The sequence below is a fragment of the Watersipora subatra genome, chromosome 2 (genome assembly GCF_963576615.1).
Source record: "Watersipora subatra chromosome 2, tzWatSuba1.1, whole genome shotgun sequence".
In the NCBI taxonomy this organism is placed as follows: domain Eukaryota; kingdom Metazoa; phylum Bryozoa; class Gymnolaemata; order Cheilostomatida; family Watersiporidae; genus Watersipora; species Watersipora subatra.
Genome location: NC_088709.1, coordinates 46,026,106 through 46,051,920, shown reverse-complemented (window position 1 = coordinate 46,051,920; position 25,815 = coordinate 46,026,106). Strand labels below are relative to the sequence as shown.

The following is a 25,815-nucleotide window of genomic DNA, read 5'->3' as shown; positions in this document are numbered from 1 at the left end:
TCTCAATTTGTGGTGTCGACCATATTGACCAACACCTTCTTCGATAAAAACCTGTATCTCAGGTTAAGTTGCTTCGATTTCAATTCCGAAAACAGTTTTGAGAAGCTGCTCTATTACATTGGGCTAAAAAACAATTTTGTGATCTGACCTCATTTGTATTGAAAATGACACGACCTGTCACATATTGTCAAAATATCAGTAGTATCCAACTGCTCCCCTGAAACCATTGTTGCAAATGCAGAGTTAATCTTTTTAACAGAATTCCAAATTTTACTGCACTATTATTTTGTTTTTATTGTTTGTCACTGCTACATAAATTATATCTTTATCTAGTCGAGTGCAGATGATCTTAATATCTGAAACTGCTTACCAGAGCCTGGCTTTGCATATGTATTGCGATACTGTATACAATATATTTCGCATATATGTTTTGCTTAATTGATCTTCAGCTGATAGTGCCTTGGTGCGCTTGTATGACTGAGAGTTGAGGGAAAGGTATCAACAAGCAGTATTCAAATGAATATTGCTGCCAGCCACTATGTCATAGCTGATTAGTAGCGGCATCCATGATTTTTACACAAACTTTAAAACGTAATTCTTTTAGCAACCCAAACCAGAAACTGGTTGCCGATACAAAACCTATCAGAACTCGAGCTATATATCAATTTAGGTAAGACGTGTTTTAATAAGGGCCAATATGAGCCTTAAAAAGATTATATTTTCTTAAATTGAAAAATTTATCGGTAGCTTCTTGTAGGGAATTTTGTCCTCTTTCAAATGGTCTATAATACAACAATCAATTTCATAGTGACTGCCAATGGAAGTATTTTTTGTTGGTTAATGTTGCAGCCTCTATAAAATGTGTATAAAAATAGTGGGCGTGGCCGGTTTTGTTGGAAACGAGCGAGCTCCCTTATACGCTTCTGCTGGTCGCGAGACTCCGTGAAACTCCGGCTCTGGTACTAGGTGTGAAGTCGTTCATGACCGTAGCTTCAGTCCGTGAGCAAAATTAGTTTCACGAGTCGGTAGTCTACAATCTGTAGAAATCGGCAAATCAGTGAGCTGTAGGGAAGGTAACAGCGACGAGGGCCCGTCCAAAGGGATGAATTAGACAAACATATTTAAGGCTCTGTCGGTATTATTGAAGATAGTACGTATAACAAATCATTAGGTAAATATATTTGGCATATGCTCAGATAGGGTGACAATCGTGCAAACTATACTGCTTTCTCATTGTATATTTTGTACTATTTTGCTCATTCGATAAATATATGTTCTGTTAAAAAGAAAAACATTCGTCATCGATACAAAAGGAGAGCTAATAGCTTCCTCATATAAATTCATCAACCCAGCGTACAATCTATTCATATATAGTAGTACCTTTTTTATTATTGACTTATTCAATTATCCTTTTTGTCTACGAAAACGAGACATTACGCGGCGATATACTGTTGTGTTGATTATTGATAGTATTGGATTATCCTACCAATCAATCTTACAACTACATGTATTAGGGAGTAGCTCGAGTTTATTATCAAACATGCAGATACACTGCTAATCGCCAGTACTGACTTCTCAGATTGGACCAGTCCTGATAAACGACTGCTAACCAACGTTTTGTTGATAAACGTAATCAAGACCCTATAAAAGACATTCCTAGATGTGAGAATCTAAGCACCGTGCTCTGAGAAAGGGAGTGTCTAAGGCATGCAAAGAGGGGTTTCACTATATGTTATGTTTATTTAAGAACAAGAAAATATATAATAAGTTGCACTCTAGACTAAACTTAATGTATAAACAGACCTGCCAACCCAAGAGTGGGGCAATGCGTGAGATTTGGTTTTGGGGCAATTGATGTATCAATGATAGTATATATAAAATTGTGAAATTGGGGCAAAAATCTCACGCATTTCTCACGCATTTTCATTTTTTCTTTGGGGTGATTGCGTGAGTCTCACGCCCAAAGCGTGAGAGTTGGCAGGTATGTGTATAAAAGTAACTTTCTAGAGACTTGGAATATAGTCACCCCCATTTGTTCTCCAAAAATTGACTCTTCCACTTGTTCTGCTGACACGTCTGACCGCTGTGAAGAAGCTTATTTTAAAGAGTGATGTATATGGGTGAATATGCGTTCTTATATATGGGTTGAGAGTTAGTCTTGGTGTCCAAGAGTGGAGCTATATGTTCCAACTCTTCAATTTTGAGTTTTGTAATTTTAGGGGTTCTTGGCTACGTCCTGTTGTATTCCGTCAGCGGAGATTTCAACATGTGTAATATTCAATCATAATGTTAGGTCTGGTATAGATTGGTGTCAGATACGAAGCTTGCTATCGCATGACGCAAGTTGTCATAGTCTGTACCAAAAATGTAATCTTTTGGCAATTATCTGACATTTCCTTACGCCAAGTTCTCATTGTCTCGGTAGTTCAATGGGTAGGTTGGAACTGGAAATAGGTTTGTAATGGGGATCTTCTCAACTTCGGAATTTGTATATGTTGTCTCCGTGAGGATCTGTTAGGGAAGTTGGTGTAGTTTGTTATTCTTTCCATGGTTATCTGTACATGGCTTATTTTATATATAACAATACTATTGTGTGGAAGTATTAGCAAAGCAGGTACTAGAAGATAGCCACATCTTAATTAATCACAGGAAATATACCGTGGTCAGGTGTTATACCATCTTAACCGTGGTAGAGGTATTCCACAGAAGATATTTGTGGAACACCTCGACCAAAGAGAGTTCTTACTGTTAGGTTTCTGATAGCTGTAGTAAACTTAAAAATCAAGCAAGATATTCTAAAGAACAAACGCTATGAACAGAGTGGTGGCCCTGAAAAGGCCATGGGAGGAATAACTCCGAAGAATTGTCCTATTTGGATCCGTTCCAAGGACGTCAGGCTCTTCAAGGCGCTTCGGACACTTGATGCAGCAAAACATAATAGACTGATCAAAGGAAAAGGTGACTTAGGCGATATATATAGAGAAGGGACTTCTGAGACAGTGGTTGACCTAGAAAAAATAACAGACGCCATGTATTAAGATTTTTACGCAATGTACAGTCTTTTATAATTCATTTCTCGCTGTTTGCTCGTTTGAAGAATTTTCTTATGTTTATGATTACGTGTCAGAATGATCTAGTTTCTGTTCTAACTAAGTATTAGTTGCTTAAAGGTGGACTTGCAACAAAATTCACATTACAGTTATTTGGTATCAAAAGATTCACTATGTCTTACTCTGCTGTGTTGTAGGTTCAAAATATGTGGAAATGTAATTACAAGCTTTTAAAAGCTAAAAAACAAACAGTTAATCGCAGCCACACGAGACCGCCGTAGTTTGGAATCTCTTTCCAAAACGGCTTAAATGGGACGTAGTTGTACAAAATGGTTTCTGTTTACATTTTCACGCAGCCTCATTCGTCAAAATATTGTTACAAATATACTTCACGCATTCAATAAAACCATGTTTATTGTTCTTACGCATCTATTCCAATCATCATTGTAATGCTGTTATTTTCAGCCCTGATATCCTATAACCTACCATAAATATTCGTTTAAATTTTTAACCTTAGCTCGAAGGAGCACATATCATTGTCTGATAAACATGACGAGCCTGTTGGTCATTTGTGATAATCGAAAAATGTTGCAGAAATTATTCGTGAAGTATGGGTCACATGATCAGATTACGACTAGACGATAGACCAAGCTGAAACAAAACTGTAAAGTAGCGAGCATCTATATTTGATACGGGGTCTTCGGTAAAACCCGAAGTGTTGGTCATAAGCTAATGCTACGAGAAGTTTTATATTGAGCCTTTTATTGGCCCTTCAATTCACGTGAGAACATCACATGACAAAACAATAACCAAATGTAATGACTACGTCAGAGAAATAAACTGATTCCAATCTACGACGGCTTTTCGTTTTTGAGCTTTTAAGAGCTTGTAATCACAATTCCACATATTTGGCACCTGCAACACAGCAGAGTAAGACATGGTGAATCTTTTGATACCAAATAATTGTAATGTGAATTTTGTTGCAAGTCAACCTTTAAATTACTTAAATAATATTGTTTCCGTAAGATTTTGTAATTAGCCCCTTTCATTATCAAAATATGTCTTACTGTTTTGTTATGATTACTGTTCTCTATCCATTATATACGTAGAATTTTCTGGGTTTTTGGCTAGTGTTTAGATTGCTGCTCTGCAATGGCTCATTGTCTAGCAATAATTTTTTATTGTTACGAATGTGAAAATTGCTAGAAAGTCGGCAGTCAGCAAGACAATATGATTGGTCGGTTTGAACGATAACCGTCAATCTCTAGGCCAATCGCTTATGTAATATAAATACTGCCACAAATTTTTAGGCAGTTCAGCTTGGGTTTGACTCTTGAATTAGACACATGATTAGTACTAGAAATTCCACTGCCATACAGCCCACGACCAAAGTGATATTGGAAAAAAGAAAGGGTACTGATGATTGAGAAATGCAATATTAGCAGTCAAATAGGATAACTGCAATGGTAGCTGTAATGTACTGGGTGTGGGTGTTATTATATACAACAAATAGCAATAATGAAAGGAAAAGATTATATGTTTATATCTCTCCTCCTGCAAAAAGAGAAATGCAATATTGGCCAATATTAGAAGTAAAATGCACTGATATTATTAGAATAACCAATATTATTAATATAGTAATAATATAAAACCAATGCACAATTTTGTTTACATTTCAAAATGTCATAGCTATCAATATCACGAAGTTGTGATATTTATATAGATTTTTAGAAAACCTGTACTACGTATTCATTGTTCTGTAGTCATCCAAACTTATAATTAATTATTGTAATAATCTCATTAGAATCGTTAGAAAAAATATCATCATCATTCCCTTTACTTACACTACGTTAGATTTTTAGAAAATCTGTACTACGTAGTCATTGTTCTGTAGTCATCCAAACTTATAATTAATTATTGTAATAATCTCATAAGAAAATGAAAAAACTGAAATCGGCAAAAATGAAATGATTTCTGTACTCCTATGTTAATTGCCGAAACCTTCGGCAATTCGACAATGCTATGGACTGGTGAAAAGTGCACGTTATTTTTTCGCGAAATGCGCACGACTTGATCGTTCTATTATCTGTCGCTCGGTGTTTCAATTTCCGGTCTTAACTTTTATTAAACCAAGCTTTTCAAGCGTTTTGTGACAATTTTCGTCCTAATAAATCTGTCTATTTGTGTATAATCCGATCAGATGGGTAAGTTTTTAGAGAATTTTGACAATTTACAAAGACTTGGTAACATATTTAAATAGGCCTATATGTGTTTTGTATCGTTATTATACTTAAACTAATCTACAAAACGATGGTTAAATTTGTTGATGAAATTTTCAAACAAGGGTTCGTCTCATTGTTGATGAATAATTTTCGTAAGTTGTGTGCACATGCATTTATCATAAAACCTCCCTAACTTCGCATTCGTTCGTTTGGTCGTGGGATTACTATAATAAAGTCGTTATTGTTGGAGAAATATCATTTACAATCATCACAAACAGCAAGCTCACACAAAATGACTACAAATAAATTGGATAATTAAATAATTATTATCCTTACAAAAGTTGTGTTCTCCTGTTGGTTTCAGCAGGTTATGGCGTTGGTTTTAGCGCACTCTGTTGGTTTCAGCAGAGCACAAGTGAGTTGGGTTCAGCTTCCTCCTGTTGGTTTCAGCAGGTTGTATTGTCGGCAGCGTTGGGTTCAGCGCACTCTGTTGGGTTCAGCAGTGCACAAGTGAGTTGGGTTCAGCTCCCTCCTGTTGGTTCCAGCAGGTTATGTTGTCGGCAGCGTTGGGTTCAGCACACTCTGTTGGGTTCAGCAGAGCACAAGTGAGTTGGTTTCAGCACCCTTCCTTGGGTTTGGCAGGTTGCAGCGTTGGTTTCAGCGCACTCTGTTGGGTTCAGCAGACACAAGTGAGTTGGTTTCAGCTCCCTTCTGTGTGTTTCAGCTGCCTTCTGTTGGTTTCAGCAGGTTGTACTGTCGGGGGCATGAGGTTCAGTGAACTCTGTTGGGTTCAGCAGAGCATGAATGTGTTGGTTTCAGCTCCCTCCTGTTGGGTTCAGCAGGTTGTAGCGTTGATTACAGCGCAGAGACTAGAGGTAGGGGTTGTGCCCACCCCACTTTTGTGAGTTTTCTTCACAGCACTAGTTGAATGCACAGTAATAAAAAAAGTTTTTGCCCCGAAAATTGATTTTCATCAACATGTATAACATTTACTATTCTTACTTTTAAATGAAGGTATTTGTTTATTTCTGTGTGTGTCTAGCTAATGCATGATACATTATTTGAAAGCTAATGTTTGAAATATTTAAAAGCCCGAGGCAAAGCTAAAACAGATTGTTGAAAAACATTTCTTTTTATGCTACACATTCATTCAATATTTAAACCAGCTTAAGCTTGGTTCCCATATCGATTGCGAGACTCCGGCGGTAACTTGCTCAGCAAAATATTTGCGACAATAGGCTCGGCGGCATACGTTTTCATATAAACTGCATCGCTGAACATAATCGCGTAATCAAATAAAACGTTTGCTCGCCATGTCGTTTTTATAATGGTGACCTTCACCCGTACAGTACATTTCAGGAAGGTTTTGCCTGCGGCCTTTTGCGAAATTTGAACAGCGCTAAACTATTGCGATGCCGCCAGCAACTACCGGCGGTCCTCGGCTGTACCCGGCGTGTAGGTTCCCGTTTCACCGCTAATAGCCTGCGGTGCTGTCGCTGGTGCTTTGCGACATATATGGAAACCAGGCTTTATAAACAGTGTAGCAGGTATTGTAGTTGCCATTGACTAAGCTTTTTTATCCAATGAATTTGAGTAACTTAAGTTAGTCTAAATCTTTATTATAATAGAAGCCGTTATTATAACTTGGTCACCATTAGGAAAACATTGCGTCGTGATCTTTCATGCAATCATGGTCTGCAAGTGTGCTAATTAAAGAGTGCTATTTTAATCAATCGGCATTGACTGCTGCAATGAGTATGTCAACAATTATGCAATAATACGGCAAGGATGGCATAGCGCATTGGATAGCACTCCTGTCTGCAGAACGGTGTTTCCAAGTTCTATATTAGAAAAATCAATAAAATTATTTGATTCGGAGTTAAAGGAGACATCTCCAATCAAATTCTTAGGAATTTATTTGGACAGTCACCTGATATGGGACAGTCACCTGATATAAGATACACACAGAGTCACCTGATATGGGACACACAGAGTCACCTGATATGAGACACACACAACAATAAACTGAATAAGCATATAGGATCTATGTCTGGCCTGATTAGCAGATGTTCTAATTTTTTACTCAGAAGTATTATGAAACTAATATACAACGCGTTTATTAATTGTAAAATTAGTTATTGTCTGGAGTCATGGAGAAATACTCCATTTTGTTATTTCAAAAAAATATTAATATCACAAAAACGTCCAATGCGCATAATATTTAATAAACCGCCATTAACTTCATTTCGGTCCCTGCTTGTTCAGCTGTCTGTGTTGCCTGTTGATAAACTTTATCAGTATAAAATTCTCTTGATAGCTTATTCAAAATTTTATTCAAGTGATGACAAAACCAAGAAAGATTTATGCTATAACACCAGATTTTTAGAAACCATTCTACCTTTACCATTATTTTATATTGCTTCGGGTCAAAAAACAATCGAATAAAGAGTACCATCACAATGAAACAGTCTTCCAATAGACTTGCGCAAAACCTCTGCATTTACTAGTTTAGAGTTAATGTTAAAAGCCATTTTTAAGCCTAGATTAATTCAAACCTGTTTGAGTTTGCCAATTCCTGTGGGCCCAGCGCCTCGACTAGCTGCAGTGCTATTGCGCCTGTGGGCCTCATCATGCCTCAACAAGTAGGAACTAAGCTTTCATTTATTTTGTTTAACTTAATCAATATTATAACTATATTATCATCTTTCTTAATGTTATGTTTCTACTAATTGATGAAATAAAATACGTACACACACAATTATACTAATGCTCAGCAAGTCTGTCTGGTGATAGCAAGTTTAAACACTATGAGATTAACAAAAATAACCCTAAGGTTTCAGTTTAGCTAGCAATATCACAAAATGTTTGTTGTTAATATTGTCTTGCCAGTTGTAGCTTAATACAGGTCACTCAGTTTGAGTTATAACCATTCTCTATGAGTGAGTATCGCGACAAAACACTCCATGAAGGCTTCCTAGGTTGATTTGGGCCTGGTTATTGAGTTTTCACCCATCTCCAGTTACAACTTACATATATACTACCCGTGACAAATTGCTTTAAAAGGCTTACTTTATTGAAGTAGGTCAAGTTAGACTGTTTCACCTTACATTGAGCTGTAACTTTTTTCACTTATTGCAATCTTGCAATATGCGTTTTGGAAAGGAATTCCAACCTGCTTCGGTCTCGTGATGGCGGCGATTAACTGTTCGTTCTTGAGCTTTTAAGAGCTTGTCATCACATTTCCACATATTTTGCACCTACAACACAGTAGAGTAAAACATGGTGAATCTTTTGATATCAAATAACTCCAATGTGAATTTTGTTGCAAGTCAACCTTTAAGCTTTACATTTCATGTTATAAACATTAACAGCTAGCTGCAGGCTTGCACCTTTAAATACCCAGTTACACTATCCAGACTTACTCATTGACATCACTGTAGTTGGCGGCAGCGTAAATGTGCTAACTCTACTCATTAATGAATTTGGTGTAATAAGTACTGTATTAATACAATTATTCGACATGACCAGCGAGTATTCGAGTGGCACAGGTTTTAGAATATCAGCCCACCATGCTAAAGATCATGAGTTCAAAATCTATAGGATGCAATCTTTTTTCTCAACCGTGGTTATAGACGGACGGACATGCTGTTATTATACACTAGCTGCATTACCCGTGTTCGAGAACAGATTTACGTAAAGCAATAGTTATATTGAGAGTTGTCTTTCATACTGTAAAACAACGCCAAATATGCAATCTACTGAAATTTTTGTGCTGATCAGACTGCATATACATATGTCAATAATGTTGGAGAGACCAATGGAAATATGCAATGTGTTCTACACCTAGTCTACAATGCATCGATCTCGAACCACTCAAATCGGAGTTGTCCTAATTTTGTACACAGAACTGATAATGAAATTGACATTGCTAGGCAAACTGAAATTCTTCAAACTGGCAGAATTGAAAAGTTTTACATATTTATTTTAAGAAATTCTAGAAAATATTTTGCTTTTGCACTGCTAAGCTATCGCCAGCATTTATTGAATTGAGACTTCTACATGCTTAAAACACTAATCATGGCTCACCAGTTCTTCGTCTATAGCCTGTGTTTTGACATGGTATATACAAACTGTGAAGCAGTAAATTATGTGATTGTGTTGATAAAATTTATTATCAATAAAATCTACTATATAAACTACATATATGGCCTCTCGCCTTTCCAACGTAAGGCATTACATCTGGAGCATTTTTTGACATTCGTCCCATAGAAAAATTCAGCCCTATACTGTGTTGCAGGACTGTAGTCAAGTGCAAAGTTTTCTGTCCATACACAACGCCTAGTAGCAGCTGCTGTAGTTAGTGCATCTTGCTGTTGTCACCGTTTCATCTGCTCTGGAAATTCAGCTCGCCGAGCAGCTGTTGTAGCTAGTGCATCATGTTCTTGTCGCCGCTGCATCTGCTCGGAGGTTTCTGCACGTCTGGCCGCTGTAGCGGCTGCTCTGAGCCGTTTGAGTCGCTGCTGGGTCAGCTCAGCAGTCTCTGCATTTCTAGCAGCTGCAGCATCTATTCTGGCCTGCTCTCAATGTACCTGTGTTTGTTCAGCGGTTTCTGCTCTTTTAGCAGCTGCTATTCTGTTTCGTTGTAGGCGTAGCTGTGTTTGCTCTGCAGTTTCTGCACTTCTAGCAGATGCAGTAGCTATTTTGTTTCGTTGTAGGCGTAGCTGTATTTGCTCTGTAGTTTCTGCACTTCTAGCAGCTGCAGTAGCAGTTCTGTTTTGTTGTGGGCGTAGCTGTGTTTGCTCTGCAGTTTCTGCTCGTCTAACTGCTGCTTTGCGAATTCGGTCTTTTTCTTTAAAGGAATCAATCTGTTCTTGCGTTTGGGTAGTAGGCTTTTTGGGAGGCATTGTACAGCTTCAAGCGTTTCTAAAAGTGAATAAGATGGTGTGCTTTTTTGTAATATACGCTGCTCGCTTTCTTCTCACCGTCGCCTATCGCAACGCTCGGAGTGCCCGTGCAAGTTCTGTAGTAGCTGTAGTTCTGTGGTACTCGTAGCTGGAAAAAAAAGTAAAAGTAACTCAGCTGCGGAAGGAAATGAACATGCTTACTATCACGAACAGTTGCAACTCCAACATTTTTAAGTAGTGGAGGTGTGGCAATTCATAGACAATAGAACATTGAATAAGAAGTACTAACCTTTTTGATGTAGAAATTTAGTAGGTAAAACGCAGTAGCGATACCTGTGCAAGTTCTGTAGTAGCTGTAGTTCTGTAGTACTCGTAGCTGGAAAAAAGTAAAAGTAACTCAGCGGTGGAAGAAAATGAACATGTTTACTATCACAAACTGTGGCAAATCCAACCTTTTCAACCCTTTCACCGAAGTATACTCATTCATGCGTTTTCTATGGTTGACCGCCATAGACACATTTTTGCGACTTTCCCAGCAATTGCTAGTAACTGAATTTTATTATTCATTGATGACATAGCCAACGTTCTTTAAGACTTTTATGGTAGTGACAGTGTTGTCCAAAGATTTCTCTATAAAATTAGCCTAAAATTTAATTTTAAATCTTTGTTTGAGAATTTCTAACTTAAAAACAACCATTTTTTGTGTAAGTTTTGAAAACGCCACCGAGTTAGAAAACAATTACTTTTGTTGATGACATATAGCCGATTCAAGTTTTTGTGATTACACAGATAATTAAAATGCACAAAGTAGGCTTATAGATACAATGAATTTTTTGCATAGCAGCGCTTGTTAACACATTGGCAAAATAAAATATATAACCAAAACAAATGTTCTAGATGGAGTTTCAAATTGAAAAAATATCATGAAGCAATATCTGAAAAATGGCTGGCAGTAGGCCGATAGCTAAATTTGTTCATGGACGCTGGTAAAAGGGTTATGTATTGGAAGTGGGGCAATTCATAGACAATACAACATTGAATAAGAAGTACTTACCTTTTTTATGTGGAAATTTAGTAGGTGAGAACTGCGTTTTTTCCAGTGACCGCAAGAAACAAGCGTTTACGTGCCCTTCTCGGTACACGTTTGCAGTAAATATTAATTGCATGTAAATTACTACGCGCTAACTAGAGATCACGTGATTTTTGTGTTATACATACCGTAGGTTATGTATAATAATAGAGGCGCACTAACCGGAGATTCCCGTTAATGCGCCCTAGATACCTAGTAGCGGCTAATAGTCCGAAAAGTACGGTACTCTATAAGGCAGACACGCACGCACACACACACACACAGACAACGATTGCCGTTTATATAGTAGATGTTAAAGATTACTATTGTGAATCAGAACATGTCTGATGTTGAATTTATTTTTTAGTATTTTTATTTCCTTGACAATCTAAATTTTTGAACCAAGCGATAAAACATGCTCGATATTTGTTCACATTTCATGCTGTCGTCTCTAGCTGTGCAAGAAAGATTTGCTAAAATTTCTGCAGGAATATACTATCAGTTTGTTGAAGAAGTCAATTTATACCTAGATCCTAGCATTGTGTATAAGCTGTAATTATTCCTACTTAGTACCCTGGAAGTCTGGTGAGTGGTAAGAGATTATCAGGTGTAATAACCAACTAGACAATTATTCCGACATCATGGTGGTTGAGTGGTGCAGGAGGTAGAGTGTTCATTTACCATGCCAAAAGCTGTGAGTTTGAATCCTGTTGAAAGCTATCTTTTTTTCTGTTTTAAGGGGTGATTCCTACTGACGAACACAACTCTTATTAAAAAAGATTAAATGTACCTTAGTCTATACAAAAGCTAATTTTATCATATCTTCTGTCTAATGGCGAATGATACTCTTCCAAAGACTGACATCCTAAATGCACATTTGAAGTAGACGTCTCAAAGATACCTACTAACAAAGACTAGATAAGGTTTTACACATTTGCAACTGCTGATTGTTATACTGTGAATTTGTTAGTTGATTTGAAACTCGATCATGTATGTTGAGATTACTTGTCTATCCAAAGTTCACCAACATATCATCTCCTTAATCATGCTTGTGGTTAGCTACTGTTTGTTAAGAGACTTTACTCCAGTTTGCTGAGAGCCTCTGTATAAATCAGTCTAATCCGCTACTCAATACTCCTCCATGAGGCACTGATCCTAGTTTCTTATGTAAGTAGACCAGTAGAGTATAAAGAGGTTGTAACTGTGAGAAATAGAGTGTAGAGTTTAAGTGATTGCAGGAAATGATCTGTTTTTCACTGCATGTTGTTTATATTTGTTAGAGCTGTTTTCATTGTCTTAAATAGTTTTTTCCAACTTGACCAACAATTTACCATAATATAAGTAATAATATATTTGTGTATCATTTTTATTCAATTCTGATTCTGTTACATTGTTTCATCTTGTACCTATTTTAGGCTCTGTATTTTGAGTCTTTTCGCTCATGAAATGTTTGCCAAGCTACAAGTTGCACCAAAAAGAGCAAAGATTTTAATATTAGAAACATTTTTATTTTTAATAATGTTAAAAACTCTCATTAATAATTATTATTAACATTATTATTAATAATGTTGTAGTACACATCAATAAAATATGTACTCAATTCTGGTACACATTGAAAATGTGTACCAGAATTGAGTGGCTAACTAGAGTGAACTACTCTATACCAGATGTAATAAACTAATATAGTTTTGTATGTTAACTTAATGTATAAAGTTGGTCCTCTGACATAGGAGTGTACAAGAGATGTCTTGGTTAGGCACATACCGACGTGTTTTATAACTAGTTAAATAACTTTAAAAACCACAATGCAAAAACTGATGATCAAAAGATAGTTCTGGCTAACAAGTTATTTGGCTCACATTCAACTGATCCCTATAAGATTCTAAAGTGATTGTATATTGGAGCTCGCTACTCCAAATACGCTAAATTCTACTTGGATAATATATCCAAGTAGAATTTGTATTAGAGTTAAAATGTTTTGTTTATATCGTTTTGTTTGCCATGAGAGGATGCTGTGATGGAAGGGTTTGGATTAATGGCATATTGTATGTTTTGAAAAACTAAATAGATATCATTGAATCATTACCGCTTTTAAGCGCGTCACTGTTTAAGCATTGTAGATTTTCTCTGTATCACATCATATAGGCTGAATTTTATTATCTACTATTTCCTAATCTTTGATCATCCTGGCAGTTAGATTGCGTAAAATGTGGAGCAAAATCTCAAATGATAGAAAAACATATATACTCTCTCAAAAAAATCTATTAAATTGGGTGCAATCACATTTTTAATAATTGGAACTAATTCATTGTTAAGTGCAGTTTTGTATGCGTTTCAGAGCTGGTTCTATCAAAGATGGGACGCACTTGTCTATGTCTCATCCTTGTTCTCACCATAGTTTTGGGTACCGAGGCTACTTCAAGCAAGCCAAACCTCATCTTCATTTTGGCTGATGACATGGTAAGTTTTTTTATTGAAACAATCGCTGGGTTCTATAAGTCAGGGTTCTCTGTATTGAATTGGTGAATTGCCTTTCAGCAGGCATCTTACTGCTTCCTTTCGACTCAAATGAACTCGAGTCAGAAGATGACAATAGTTTGACACATTCAGCAGGTTAATAGTCATTTGTAAAGGTTTTGTGCGACCTTCACTTTCCTCCACTAGTACAAGACTCGGTGCATGAGTTTATACATATATTTTCTGCTTAGTTCATAAGTTGTACAAGAATGCGCAAATAACAGGCAATGAACAGGCCCGGAACAGCTCTGCTCTCTACTGCAAATGTTCATGCTTATATAGCTGGTAGGCCCCCGCCTCTGTTCTACTTGGCTGGGCCCGGTTCGGCTTTGGCTTGGCTCTGGCTTGGCTTGACTAAATGCAGGTGGACGCCATCCACCACACGTTGACCTAATTTGGTTGTTGATTTATTTTGGCTGTTGACCTATTTTGGTTGTTATTCTATCTTGGTTGTTGGCCGACTTTGGTTGTTATTCTATTTTGGTTGTTGGCCAATTTTGGTTGTTGACCTATTTCGGTCATTTAATATTTGCAATTTTTTATGCCCATGATTCTTTTGAAGGTTGTTTATATTTGAAGGTTTATCATTAAAAACTTTTTGTGTCAATTTAAAATATTATTAATATAATGTTTGATCATAACAAGTTTGCATTTATCTACACAGCAGGTATTACAATACTCACTCCTAAACAAAAGCTGGATATTTCTCACTGCAGTTTAAATATTCAAAGATCAACATTTATATTCGTTGGAAGATATTTCTTAAAACTCATTCCTTGGATAATTGTTGTAGGGAAACATCCTTGGTACAATCAAATTTATGTAGATTTATAGTAGTGGAATTTTCTGAAAATGACCTTTTCTATTCATTGAAAGAACCTTTGTAAGACTTTTTTTGTAGCTGTGAGCATTTTTTCTTTGTCAGAATTTCAATGTCTCAAAAAGTTACAGTAGTTAACCCCGTGGTATTAATAACTGGTGTCACGAAACATATTCATTGTTCAAGTTGAATGGACCATGAAGGCAACCTTTATTGTTGCTTTATGATGCTTTTTAGGGCTACACAGATGCTGGGTTTCATGGGGGAGACCAGATACCCACCCCTCATATAGATAAACTAGCGCATGAAGGAATCATACTAGATAACTACTACACAGCTATGATATGTACACCATCAAGAGCTGCTCTACTCACTGGAAGACATCCTATGCAACTGGGGTTACAGCATGGAGTCGTCTTTCCAGACCTCCCTTTTGGGTTGGGACTCAATGAGACCCTCCTACCTCAGTATCTAAAGAAATATGGCTACGCTACTCATATGGTTGGGAAGGTACACATTCTAAATCATAAGATACAGCAATGATTGTTGGCATGGATTTTTATTTTTGAACACAAAACATTTCATTACATTTATGACATATGTGGCACCTTCCTTGTGTAGACAGCGTGTTTATTTCTAATTTATCAGCAAATTCTCATCATTTTTATGAGGCTATAAAAATCTAGGCTAGACGCTAAAGATGGTGATAAGAGGCTCTGCCGGGGAGTTACTCCCTCTTATTGATTATTATTTGTGTATGTTTTCAAACAGCTCAAAAGTCCTTGAAAGCGGGTTGAATTGATTTATGTAAATGATTATGTTACTACGCTGCAACATGATTTGTAAGCTGTTTGCACCCCTACTACATAATGGGATAAAGTGACTCACAGCATCATATGACTCAGCAATCATATACGCATCACTTATTCACAGCCATTAAACATGGTAAATAATATGGTTACAGAAAAGAATGCATGGTCATTAGCAATCCTAAGGTATGAGATATTGTGGTAACTTCAGTGAAATCTTTTGGGATAATGTTTGAGTATGTTTGAATGGTTATACGCATTTGTTATATATCTACAGCTATATGAGTAGGACATACATATCGCCATTGCGAAACCTACTTGTGGCTTTGACGCTTCTCACAGGTGCCTAAACCGCTTGAGAATAGGAAAATAAACCTGCTTTCCAGCCAGTCATTTCATCAAATTTTAAAGTGTTCATTACTTCTATCAATTAATATGTAATATTGTAGTGGCATCTTGGAGGACACATGCTAGCCTATACTCCAACTAAACGGGGCTTTGACACCCACTTCGGCTTCTGGTCAGATAAGACTGACTACTTCTCTCACAATAACACAGGGGTGAGAGCTGCATTCAGTGATCTGAGGCAGTGCAGAGGTTGGGCACGGCAGTTGCAGGCCTCGGTATTACTACCACTAGTATCCTGGCCACCTAGTGTGCTGTGTGAGAGATTGTCAGGAGTGTCAATAAAGTAAAGCTCATCACTATCTACACATTTATTCTGAAATGGTGGATGGTGGTTGATTAAGGCAGGTGTTAGAATGTAGGTCCACCAAGCTTGAACTGGCGAGTTCAAATCGCACATTATACAATTTTTTTCTCCATATCCAAACCCGGCTACGGAGGGATGAGCACAGAACTTGCTACAGTAAAGATTTTACCAGTCACCGGATAGCAAAGTGCTTTCAGAATAATGCAAGCACAAGGCAGTTGTTGACAATTAACCCTGAATGATATGCCTTATTTTTAAAGCATGTCATTCATTAGTATACATAGTCCGTAAGATGTCTTTGAGATGTGTCATTTTTAGTTAACTTGTGGTGTAACATGTCATTTAAACAAGAAACCTATGTTGTGGCTGTCGCCTTAGAAAATCAGACAGGCAACCGAAGTCCTAGGCTCAACTTCACTTTTTAAAACACATTTATAAAAACTTTATAATCACTTATAATCATTTATGAAAAAGAACAGTGTCATTGCTTGTGGAAGTGGAACCCTCTACAGTATAAACCCTATGATAGCACTCTCCTGCTCCTACTGTATAAACCCTACAATAACACTCCCTCTCCAGCAGTATAAACTCTACAATAATACTCCCTCTCCTACAATATCAGCTATTGTGTTCACTGTAGTCAAACTTCAGCGGTTGGAGTTAATCCGCTGTTATATTTGTTTCATATGCCGAGACCATCAGATCACCAAAAGAAAGACTCCAAGTGTTCTTACTCTCTGGTTTCAGGGCAACCAAGAAGGACTAGATTTCTGGGAGAATCTCAAGGTGGCTAGAGGGTACAATGGTAGTTATGGTACTGAGTTATTTGGGAACAGAGCTGTTGATCTGGTCATGAGTCATAACCAGTCTAAGGTGAGTCATAATGGTAGTTATAGCACTGAGTTATTTGGGAACAGAGCTGTTGATCTGATCATGAGTCATGACCAGTCTAAGGTGAGTCATAGTGGTAGTTATGGTACTGAGTTATTTGGGAACAGACCTGTTGATCTGATCATGAGTCATAACTAGTCTAAGGTAAGTTGTAATGTCTTGTTAGCAGAGCTTTAGTCATTCGTTGTTATGACTTGTCAGTAGTCATATTATTAGTAATATAGCCAATGCTCGCTCATTTTCTTTTCAAATGATGAAGTCTGAATTCATATCGCACAGAGATTTGAATCCGTCAATTGGAGACCATGTTTACGACAATTTAAACTTGGACTTTTCCCCTGTGTTGATTGACGAGTCATGTTCGCTTTTTAAAGTGACAGTACTGCTGAAGGGTGATTTGTGAACATTGCACTAGAATGGCTTAATGTGTTTACTGTTGATTTATGTCATGGATTGAAATTAAGTTAAACTTTGTTGTTTACAAAGATTAACAATGCTCAGAAGAGATCAGAACAGAAAATGAGAGCATACAAAATACACTGTTCATAAAGTGCTAGTTGCGGGTTATCTCTATGCCCTGTCAAATAATAGTATTATTTATACTCATGATCAAGAACAGACAACTCACACATACGTGTACAATAAATTACACAGACAATTATTATCAACCAACTCAATGTGCAAAATCACCAGATGGAACACACTATTCAGGGGATCCACAGGGAACATTGTCATGCTTGTTCTTCATTGCTTATCAGAGTTCTCTAGAAACTCAGATAAGTTTTTATAAGGTTTCAAGTTCATTATTAAAGGAAAGCTTAAAATTAGAGATGCTTCTATATATTCAATTAAAAGTAGGATATTATAGATTAATGAAATGATAGAATAAATTATAATTATAAATAGAATAAAATTATAGAATAATGAAAAGCCTACTCATATCCTGTTGGCAACTGTCAGTAGTAACATGTTGGGAATGTGCAGTAGTAATCAAACTGATATCAGGTAGGCCATTTTGTCACAGCGGATCTTTCGTACGATTATAATACAAGGCCTGGATCTTTCGTACGATTATAATACAAGGCCTGGATCTTTCATAAGATTATGATACAAGGCCTGGATCTTTTGCACGACTACAATACAAGGCCTGGATCTTTTGTATGATTATATTACAAGGCCTGGATCTTTCGTACAATTATAATACAAGGCCTGGATCTTTCATATAATAAATAATACGAGGCCTGGAATTTTCATATGATAAATAATGCGAGGCCTGGACCTCTGATGGGGGACTAAGTTTTACATACATTGAATTCATGATTTTGTATCTGATGGTGGGCTATTTTGTTGACAGGTTGTATGTTCATCAAATTAATTGGTTGGTATTGTAGCCTTTCTTCCTCTACCTCCCGCATCAAGCTGTACACAACGGCATCAGGCCTCAGTTCCTTAAGGCCCCTCAGGAGTACCTTGACAAGTTCAGTTTTATTTCTCATGATGGCCGTCGTCGATATGCAGGTTGGTTGGTTGGCTCCCATAATCCTCCAGCTAATTCCCATAATTCTCCAGCTATATTCATTATCTCTTCTCTAACAGACTGCTGTAAGGTCTATCTTTGCACTGTGTATGACTAGGTATAAACATCTATAGCAGTGGTTCTCAACCTTGTTGGGGATATACTGAACCAGTTTCATATCCGCTTTTACCAAACCCTTTTTTGTAGAATGATAAAATATGATTTTTTTTCATATTCAAGACAGGTATACGTTTTACCAGTCTACAAAATGAACTGTATATTCACATGACTGTGTTCAAAGAACAAAATCAATATAATGCATAAACTCACAATAAATTACATATTTGTTCATAAAGACATGACCTTGCGAATCATTGTGACTTCTGCTGTTCCTTTTGAGAGACCTTTACCAAACCCCTCAGACTGACTCACTGAACCTTCAGAGTTTGATCGCATCCAGGTTAAGAGTCACTGCTTTATAGGGAGGAAATATTCTCACTCTGATTAGCTATTAATTAATGGTTGTGACTTCAACAGCCAAATAGGTTCAATTAGCAACATGTTTTATAGGTTTGTAAACCAGGACATCTCGTTTGTTAAACCCTGTTTAATGCCACGTTCATGTCATTTGTATTGATGAGCTCAGAGGATTGTCAGGCATCAAATTAATTATGAATCTGTTATGCTTAAATTTGCAAAATAATATTTAATTATGTTACAGTTATGCTCTGTAGCAGTGCTGTATGGTGGAAGTAACAAGATTTTTGAGTAAAAACCCTTATTTATAAGGACTTACTCCTTTTGTCAAACTGCTCAGGAGAGCCCAAAACAAGCTGAATTAGTTACTTAAACTAAACTTCACCAACTTATCATTCTGTTGTCACCCTTTCTACTTTGCTTCTTTCATTTAGTCAGCCAACTTATCATTCTGTTGTCACCCTTTCTACTTTGCTTCTTTCATTTAGTCAGCCAACTTATCATTCTGTTGTCACCCTTTCTACTTTGCTTCTTTCATTTAGTCAGCCAAGGTTTTCTGTATTTCAAGAAATCTCAGTAGATTATTGGTTTGTCTTTTTTAGAAAAATTGCTTTTGCAGCCTTGTTTGTAAAGTCGAAAGATTTTAAAGTCACATATTGGAATGTTTGGTTTGTTGAATTTGTCGGACCAAAGCATTTTGAACTCACCACAGTTGTGTCTCCCATATCTGTTGCACCATACGGCACACTTGAAACCTAAAACTTTCTAAAAAAAATTGACTTTGCACTCTTTACTACCGTGCGTTTCGTGTGTGGACTGAGTTCTGAGATTTATTGTGTGCCTTTGATAAGGGCTCTACGGTCACCACTTCATTGACACTTTCTCGATAAAACAATGAAAACTCCTGCTAAGTATAGAGCAGAAGTGTGCTCCTAATTTTTGATGTTTACTTGTGTGAGAAACTCCCTTAAATGGCATCATTAAAGCGACATTCTTATGAGGCATAATTTAAACTGGGGGCAGCGAGGGGAGGGGCAAGTTACACCACCCTCCGAGGGCGAACTGTTTACGCACGGGTTAAATGAGAGCCAGCATCTATTGTCAGAGTTTTCAAAAAAGCCGGCATCAATTTGAACCGCAACCGGCCGACGAGTCTGACTCAGACAATGATGAGGAGGAATGTTAGAAGAATAGTGAATATTTTAACCAATACTTCAATGGAGTTGATTAAGTTCACTGTCTTGCCTTTGTTGATGTTTCTACGTATGTTTAAAATGTGTTTTGTAATATGATGCGCCTCATATATTGGTTAAGTACAGAAATAGACTACGAAATTAAGACTGCGCCTTGTGATGCGGTGCAGAAAATACGGTTATTTGTCATCAACAGTTGTAGACGCTATTCTAGAAATGCTTTGCTGAAATTTTTAAACTACATTAAATCTGTAATGAAGCCATTTTGTGAAAACTATTTGAGGAGTAAAAACTTGATCATTCTGTCATCTGCCAGGTAAAATTGGTTAGTTTTTGACAGTAGTATATATTATAATTCATTGCCAAATCTTATAAAAGGCACATATAATATGTTATTGATCTGCTTGGCAATAACAGACGTAGCACCACCTTTTGCCAATTAGTTTGGAGCTGACAATCCTCTTGTTATCAGACTAGTTGATCGAGTTGATAACTCCTGTCTTATCAGGCCAGTGTTTTGAGGTGACAACACTCATGTTATCAGACTGGTTACTTGAGGTGAAAACTCTCATGTTAACGAGCTACCTAGCTGAGCGGACAACTCTCATTGTATCGAACTAGTTGATTGAGCTGACAACTCCTATGTTATCAGGCTAGTGTTTTGAGAGGACAGCACTCATGTTATTTGACTAGCTACCTAAGCTGAGAACTCTTATATTGCCAGACTAATTGTATGAGCAGACAACTCTTATTTTATTTTTTTATGCTGTAATTCATTTATCAACTAGTTTTGCACTAGTTTTAATCTGGTGAGTATATGAGAGATAAGAGAAAACATGAAACCAAGCTGCTGTACTATTGGTCATTACAAGGCAGCTCATGAGTAGAATGCTACATTACAGCCATGCTCTCCGTGCTAGATGACACCATAGGGAATCTGACTGCAGCTCTAAAGAAGAGTGGAATGTATGATAACACTATAGTCATGTTCTCAACGGATAATGGTGGTCCTGCAGACGGGTTCAGCCAGAACTACGCATCCAATTGGCCTCTCAGGTTGGTAACTATTATAACTGTTACCATTGCCGTCTGCCAGTATTCAGAGACCATCTGTTATTTTCTGTTGTCAGTTATTATTTATTAATGATGAACTTTCAAAAAATGCATTTTCAATGAAAATTTGATGAACTTTCAAAAAATCGATTTTATCAGAAAGCATCTGTATTTTTCTATCATCTGAGATTGCTTTTGTTATTTGAGATGATCTGACCGCCAGGATGTTTCAAGATTAAAATCAGCAAAACTTGATCGTGTTTCGATTGATCAGAAGAAAAAAAGTGTGAAATGAAGTCACTAGTTGCAATAGTTGCTATAGCCTAGTTAATATCAGCTGTTACGTCAAGTTGCAGTGTACGCACGTCCATTCTGTCGGTCTCTTTACAACTACAACTCTATTGTGATTTGTGATTTATTTTCATCAACAAAATTAGTTAAGTAAAAGAAGAAAGCTGATGGTTTTGATCTGAGAGTTTTAACCACAATCCAGTTTTGTCGATTTAATCCTTGAACATCCTGGCAGTCAGATCACCTCAAACATCAAAAGCAATAGCCAAGGATAGAAAACTCCTGATACTTTCTGATAGAATCTACATAAATTTTGTACAAGCTCATCTTTAAGGAAGCATTAATTTGTGTCAACATCCAACATGGTAAAACCATTCTAACTTAGGATTAAGGAGTTTTAGTGTGCTGGGAGATTATTAATCATTTAGCAGCTAAAACACAAGTGTATTATATGGATACTGTATTCAAATATGTTGGTTTTCATGTACGACGACTCAATTATTCCTTATGAAGGTTTATCTAAATTTAGAGGCTGCAAGTATACCAACTGGGAAGGGGGTGTGAGAGCTGTCTCCTTCATACACAGTCCATTGCTTAAGAACCCTGGTACTACTTCCCATCATCTCATGCACATCTCTGATTGGCTACCAACCATCATGTCCGCCATAGGTAACGTGTTATTCATTCCTCATTTTATTTGGCATTCCCATGGTGCTTGTAATCTGCTCATTATTGCTCGATTAGGTTTTCAGTGGAGTTGTTTTCTCTATAATAGATACATCACGCTCTATAATTAACCGCTCTACTTTTTAAAGCATTCAGCTGTGCATCATTGTTACACAATTATGCTTTAGATGAGAAACTACCAAGTGATGTGGATTACTACGGAGTAGATCAATGGCCGTCTATACAGTTCAACACCCCCTCAGCTCGTAATGAAATCATGCACAACTATGATGATGGAGCAGGGGCTATCAGATTTGGAAACTACAAACTTGTAGTAAGCTCTTATGTGTGTTTTTTTTTCCTGTCAAACCATAGTATACCCTTGATACTGCCTCTTAGGAGACAACAAATCAACCAGTTTGTTAGAAGCCAGTAGCAAAATATTAGTACTGATAGATCTGTCTATACACTGCTATAAATAAACTATGCATACAGGGGGCGTTTGTAAAATTCAGTGTATGGCTACACCGATAGCATTTTAGTGTATGGTTACACAAATAGTATTTTAATATATGGTTACACAAATAGGATTTCAGTGTATGGTTACACGAATAGGATTTCAGTGCATGGTTACACGAATATGATTTCAGTGTATGGTTACACAGATAGGATTTCAGTGTATGGTTACCCGGATAGGATTTCAGTGCATGGTTACACGAATATGATTTCAGTGTATGCTTACATGAATATGATTTCAGTGTATGGTTACACGAATAGGATTTCAGTGTATGGTTACACAAATAGGATTTCAATGTATGGTTACACGAATAGGAATTCAATGTATGGTTACACAAATATGATTTCAGTGTATGGTTACACGAATAGGAATTCAATGTATGGTTACACGAATAGGATTTCAGTGTATGGTTACACGAATAGAAATTCAATGTATGGTTACACGAATAGGATTTCAGTGTATGGTTACACGAATAGGAATTCAATGTATGGTTACACGAATAGGATTTTAGTGTATGGTTACACGAATAGGATTTCAGTGTATGGTTACACGAATAGGAATTCAATGTATGGTTACACGAATAGGATTTCAGTGTATGGTTACACGAATAGGAATTCAATGTATGGTTACACGAATAGGATTTTAGTGTATGGTTACACGAATAGGATTTTAGTGTATGGTTACACGAGTAGGATTTCAGTGTATGGTTACACAAATAGGATTTTAGTGTATGGTTATACGAATAGGATTTCAGTGTATGGTTACACAAATAGGATTTTAGTGTATGGTTACACGAATAGGATTTCAGCACATCTAAAACCGCTAATTAAAACCTTCGTGTTTTTAGTCTGCTTTATTTTTCCATATGATCTGTTAATGGGTAGTGAAGAGGTAATTACAGCATACATACGTGTATAGGAGTCTTATAACAGATTACATATCAATATTTTATTTTGCAGATTTGCTGCACAAACAACATGAATGGTTGGTACCCTGAGGAGCACTTCTACATCGGAGCCAATCAGAAACCCTACATTTTATGTGGAGAGCGCAACTCCTCTTTACCTTCCTGCACTTCAGCTGACAAATATTGTCTGTTTGACTTAGCATCAGATCCATGTGAATACAACAATATCGCTTCTCTCATGCCTGAATTATCAGAGAGACTGTATAGCAGGCTGATGATGTTTGATGCCGCTGCCCAGCCTCCTAGGAACAAACCCGCAGATCCAGCATCATATCCAGACTTGCATAATGGACACTGGACTGACTGGCTCGATCAGAATCCGATCAACTGATTGCAGTGCAGCATGTTGGCTAAATGAATCATTTGCATTATGTCTTACAACACATTGTCTTACAACACATTGTCTTACAACACATTGTCGTAGAGCACGTCGATGAAGGAACTGCATTGACATATTTATAGAACACCTTTTAGTCGCAATATAGTATTTTATTAGTTATCTATTACAATACTCTACTTTTGTGCTATTATTAACGTAAGATTTATTTTACTGTTAGAAATCCATTTTATTAGACATTCCTTTTTTTAATTTCTTGTAAGAAGTATTGATCTTAGCTCATCTTTTTCTGCAAGTTTAGCTACCGTAAAACCTTTATTTGAACCGCCACCTTTACAAATATGGCATCTAATGGAGGTTTTATAGCAGTATTAATTTTTTTATCTAATCATAATGCAGCGCAATAAAATCTCATTTGAGACACTTCTGTTTGACAAAAAAATATTGTTTTGGTAGAAATATAAGTAATAAAGAAATTTCTAGAATAACTAATTTAGCCTGTATTGGACTAAAGAGTCGACCCGCGGACATTAACAGGAAGAACGAATACAAAGACGAAACTAATGTAAGATTGTGACGGTAGCTGAGCTGAAAGCTATCAAGTCGACTCACACTGGGAGGATGAGATTGTGACGGTAGCTGAGCTGAAAGCTATCAAGTCGACTCACACTGGGAGGATGAGATTGTGACGGTAGCTGAGCTGAAAGCTATCAAGTCGACTCACACTGGGAGGAGATTGAAGGAGAAACTGACAAATAATAGGAGACATGGATGTTGGAACGATTCTATACCGATGAGATTGATAGGCAATATTTCTGCAATAGTATCGCAATCGCCGATCAACTACTCAGGTTTGTACTTTTACGACGCGTTACGGTTCTGCAGGATGCAACGAGAGACTCTCTTTCATGTTTGCACTTTCACTGCAGTAATAGATTTACACAAAGTGAAATGAACTAGATTAAACTCGTTAATGCATGGCGTTAATTACCACACATACTCAAAACCATGTGTTTGAGATTAGGCTTGTTCAATACAATTTGTAGCAAATGGCATTGAATATTTCGTGAGCGAACTCTAGACAAGCCTTGGTTGACAGCCGTTTGGTGTCGTAGCATCAGGAAATCAGGTGGTTGATATGAGAGCGTTATATGAGACTCAAATTCTCATCAAATCATTTATATCAGATTGTGAATGTATCAGGAATGACCACAGCTAATAACTATTAATATACAGTACAGTGCAATTCATGCAAGAGTAGATTGTAGGACCTCAAATTATTACAGCAGATAATTATAGAACACAAGCATAATAATACCTAGGTCATAAGGTCACAAGCATGCCAGCAACTTGGGCAGAAGCTGATAATTCAAACTCAAGTAGCAGATAGCAGACTATGCATATGGTGAAGCAAATCTTTGGGTAACAAACTATGTTCTTAAATGCTCTCTCTCTCTCTATGTACCGCGTCCTGTGAGGACCTAGGCAGTCATTTCTCCCCTCTTTCTTATAACCATGACTTTTCTTGGCAGGTTTCAACTGTGGTTTGCCATTGACTTCTGGTTAGTGTTATTTTGGAGACACCATTTCTAATTAGCTGGCCGTTGGCTCACAGAGGAGCTCGTCCACCCTATGTCGGATTCAGGTTTTAGTCGTACAGAGTTGCTAACCACCCTTCTCATCCCCGCTTGAGAGCACAGATGAGGGAGGCGGTTGAGTCTCCGACAAGCCAACCTGGCACAGGAGCAATTGTGACTGGATGCCCTTCCTAATACCACCAACAGTCCTTCAGTGATTCAAACTG

The 25,815-nt window shown here is 37.1% G+C and overlaps 1 protein-coding gene across 3 annotated transcripts; it reads left to right on the top strand.

Moving 5' to 3' along the window:
* The first annotated feature begins 1,052 nt into the window (after nucleotides 1-1,052).
* On the top strand, nucleotides 1,053-24,493 carry LOC137387515 (arylsulfatase J-like). 3 transcript variants are annotated; one of them, XM_068073959.1, is made up of 10 exons: nucleotides 1,053-1,150; nucleotides 13,584-13,705; nucleotides 14,820-15,092; nucleotides 15,841-15,951; nucleotides 16,851-16,976; nucleotides 18,386-18,512; nucleotides 21,083-21,236; nucleotides 22,054-22,193; nucleotides 22,379-22,524; nucleotides 23,667-24,493. In XM_068073959.1, the coding sequence occupies exons 2-10, from the start codon at nucleotides 13,601-13,603 to the stop codon at nucleotides 24,003-24,005; spliced, it is 1,521 nt and encodes a 506-aa protein (XP_067930060.1). In that variant the 5' UTR covers nucleotides 1,053-1,150; nucleotides 13,584-13,600; the 3' UTR covers nucleotides 24,006-24,493. The 3 variants fall into 3 exon arrangements, with proteins under 3 accessions (XP_067930060.1, XP_067930059.1, XP_067930061.1); XM_068073958.1 differs by having other exon boundaries at nucleotides 1,066-1,171; XM_068073960.1 differs by having other exon boundaries at nucleotides 1,103-1,150; nucleotides 13,567-13,705.
* The last annotated feature ends 1,322 nt before the right edge of the window (nucleotides 24,494-25,815 follow it).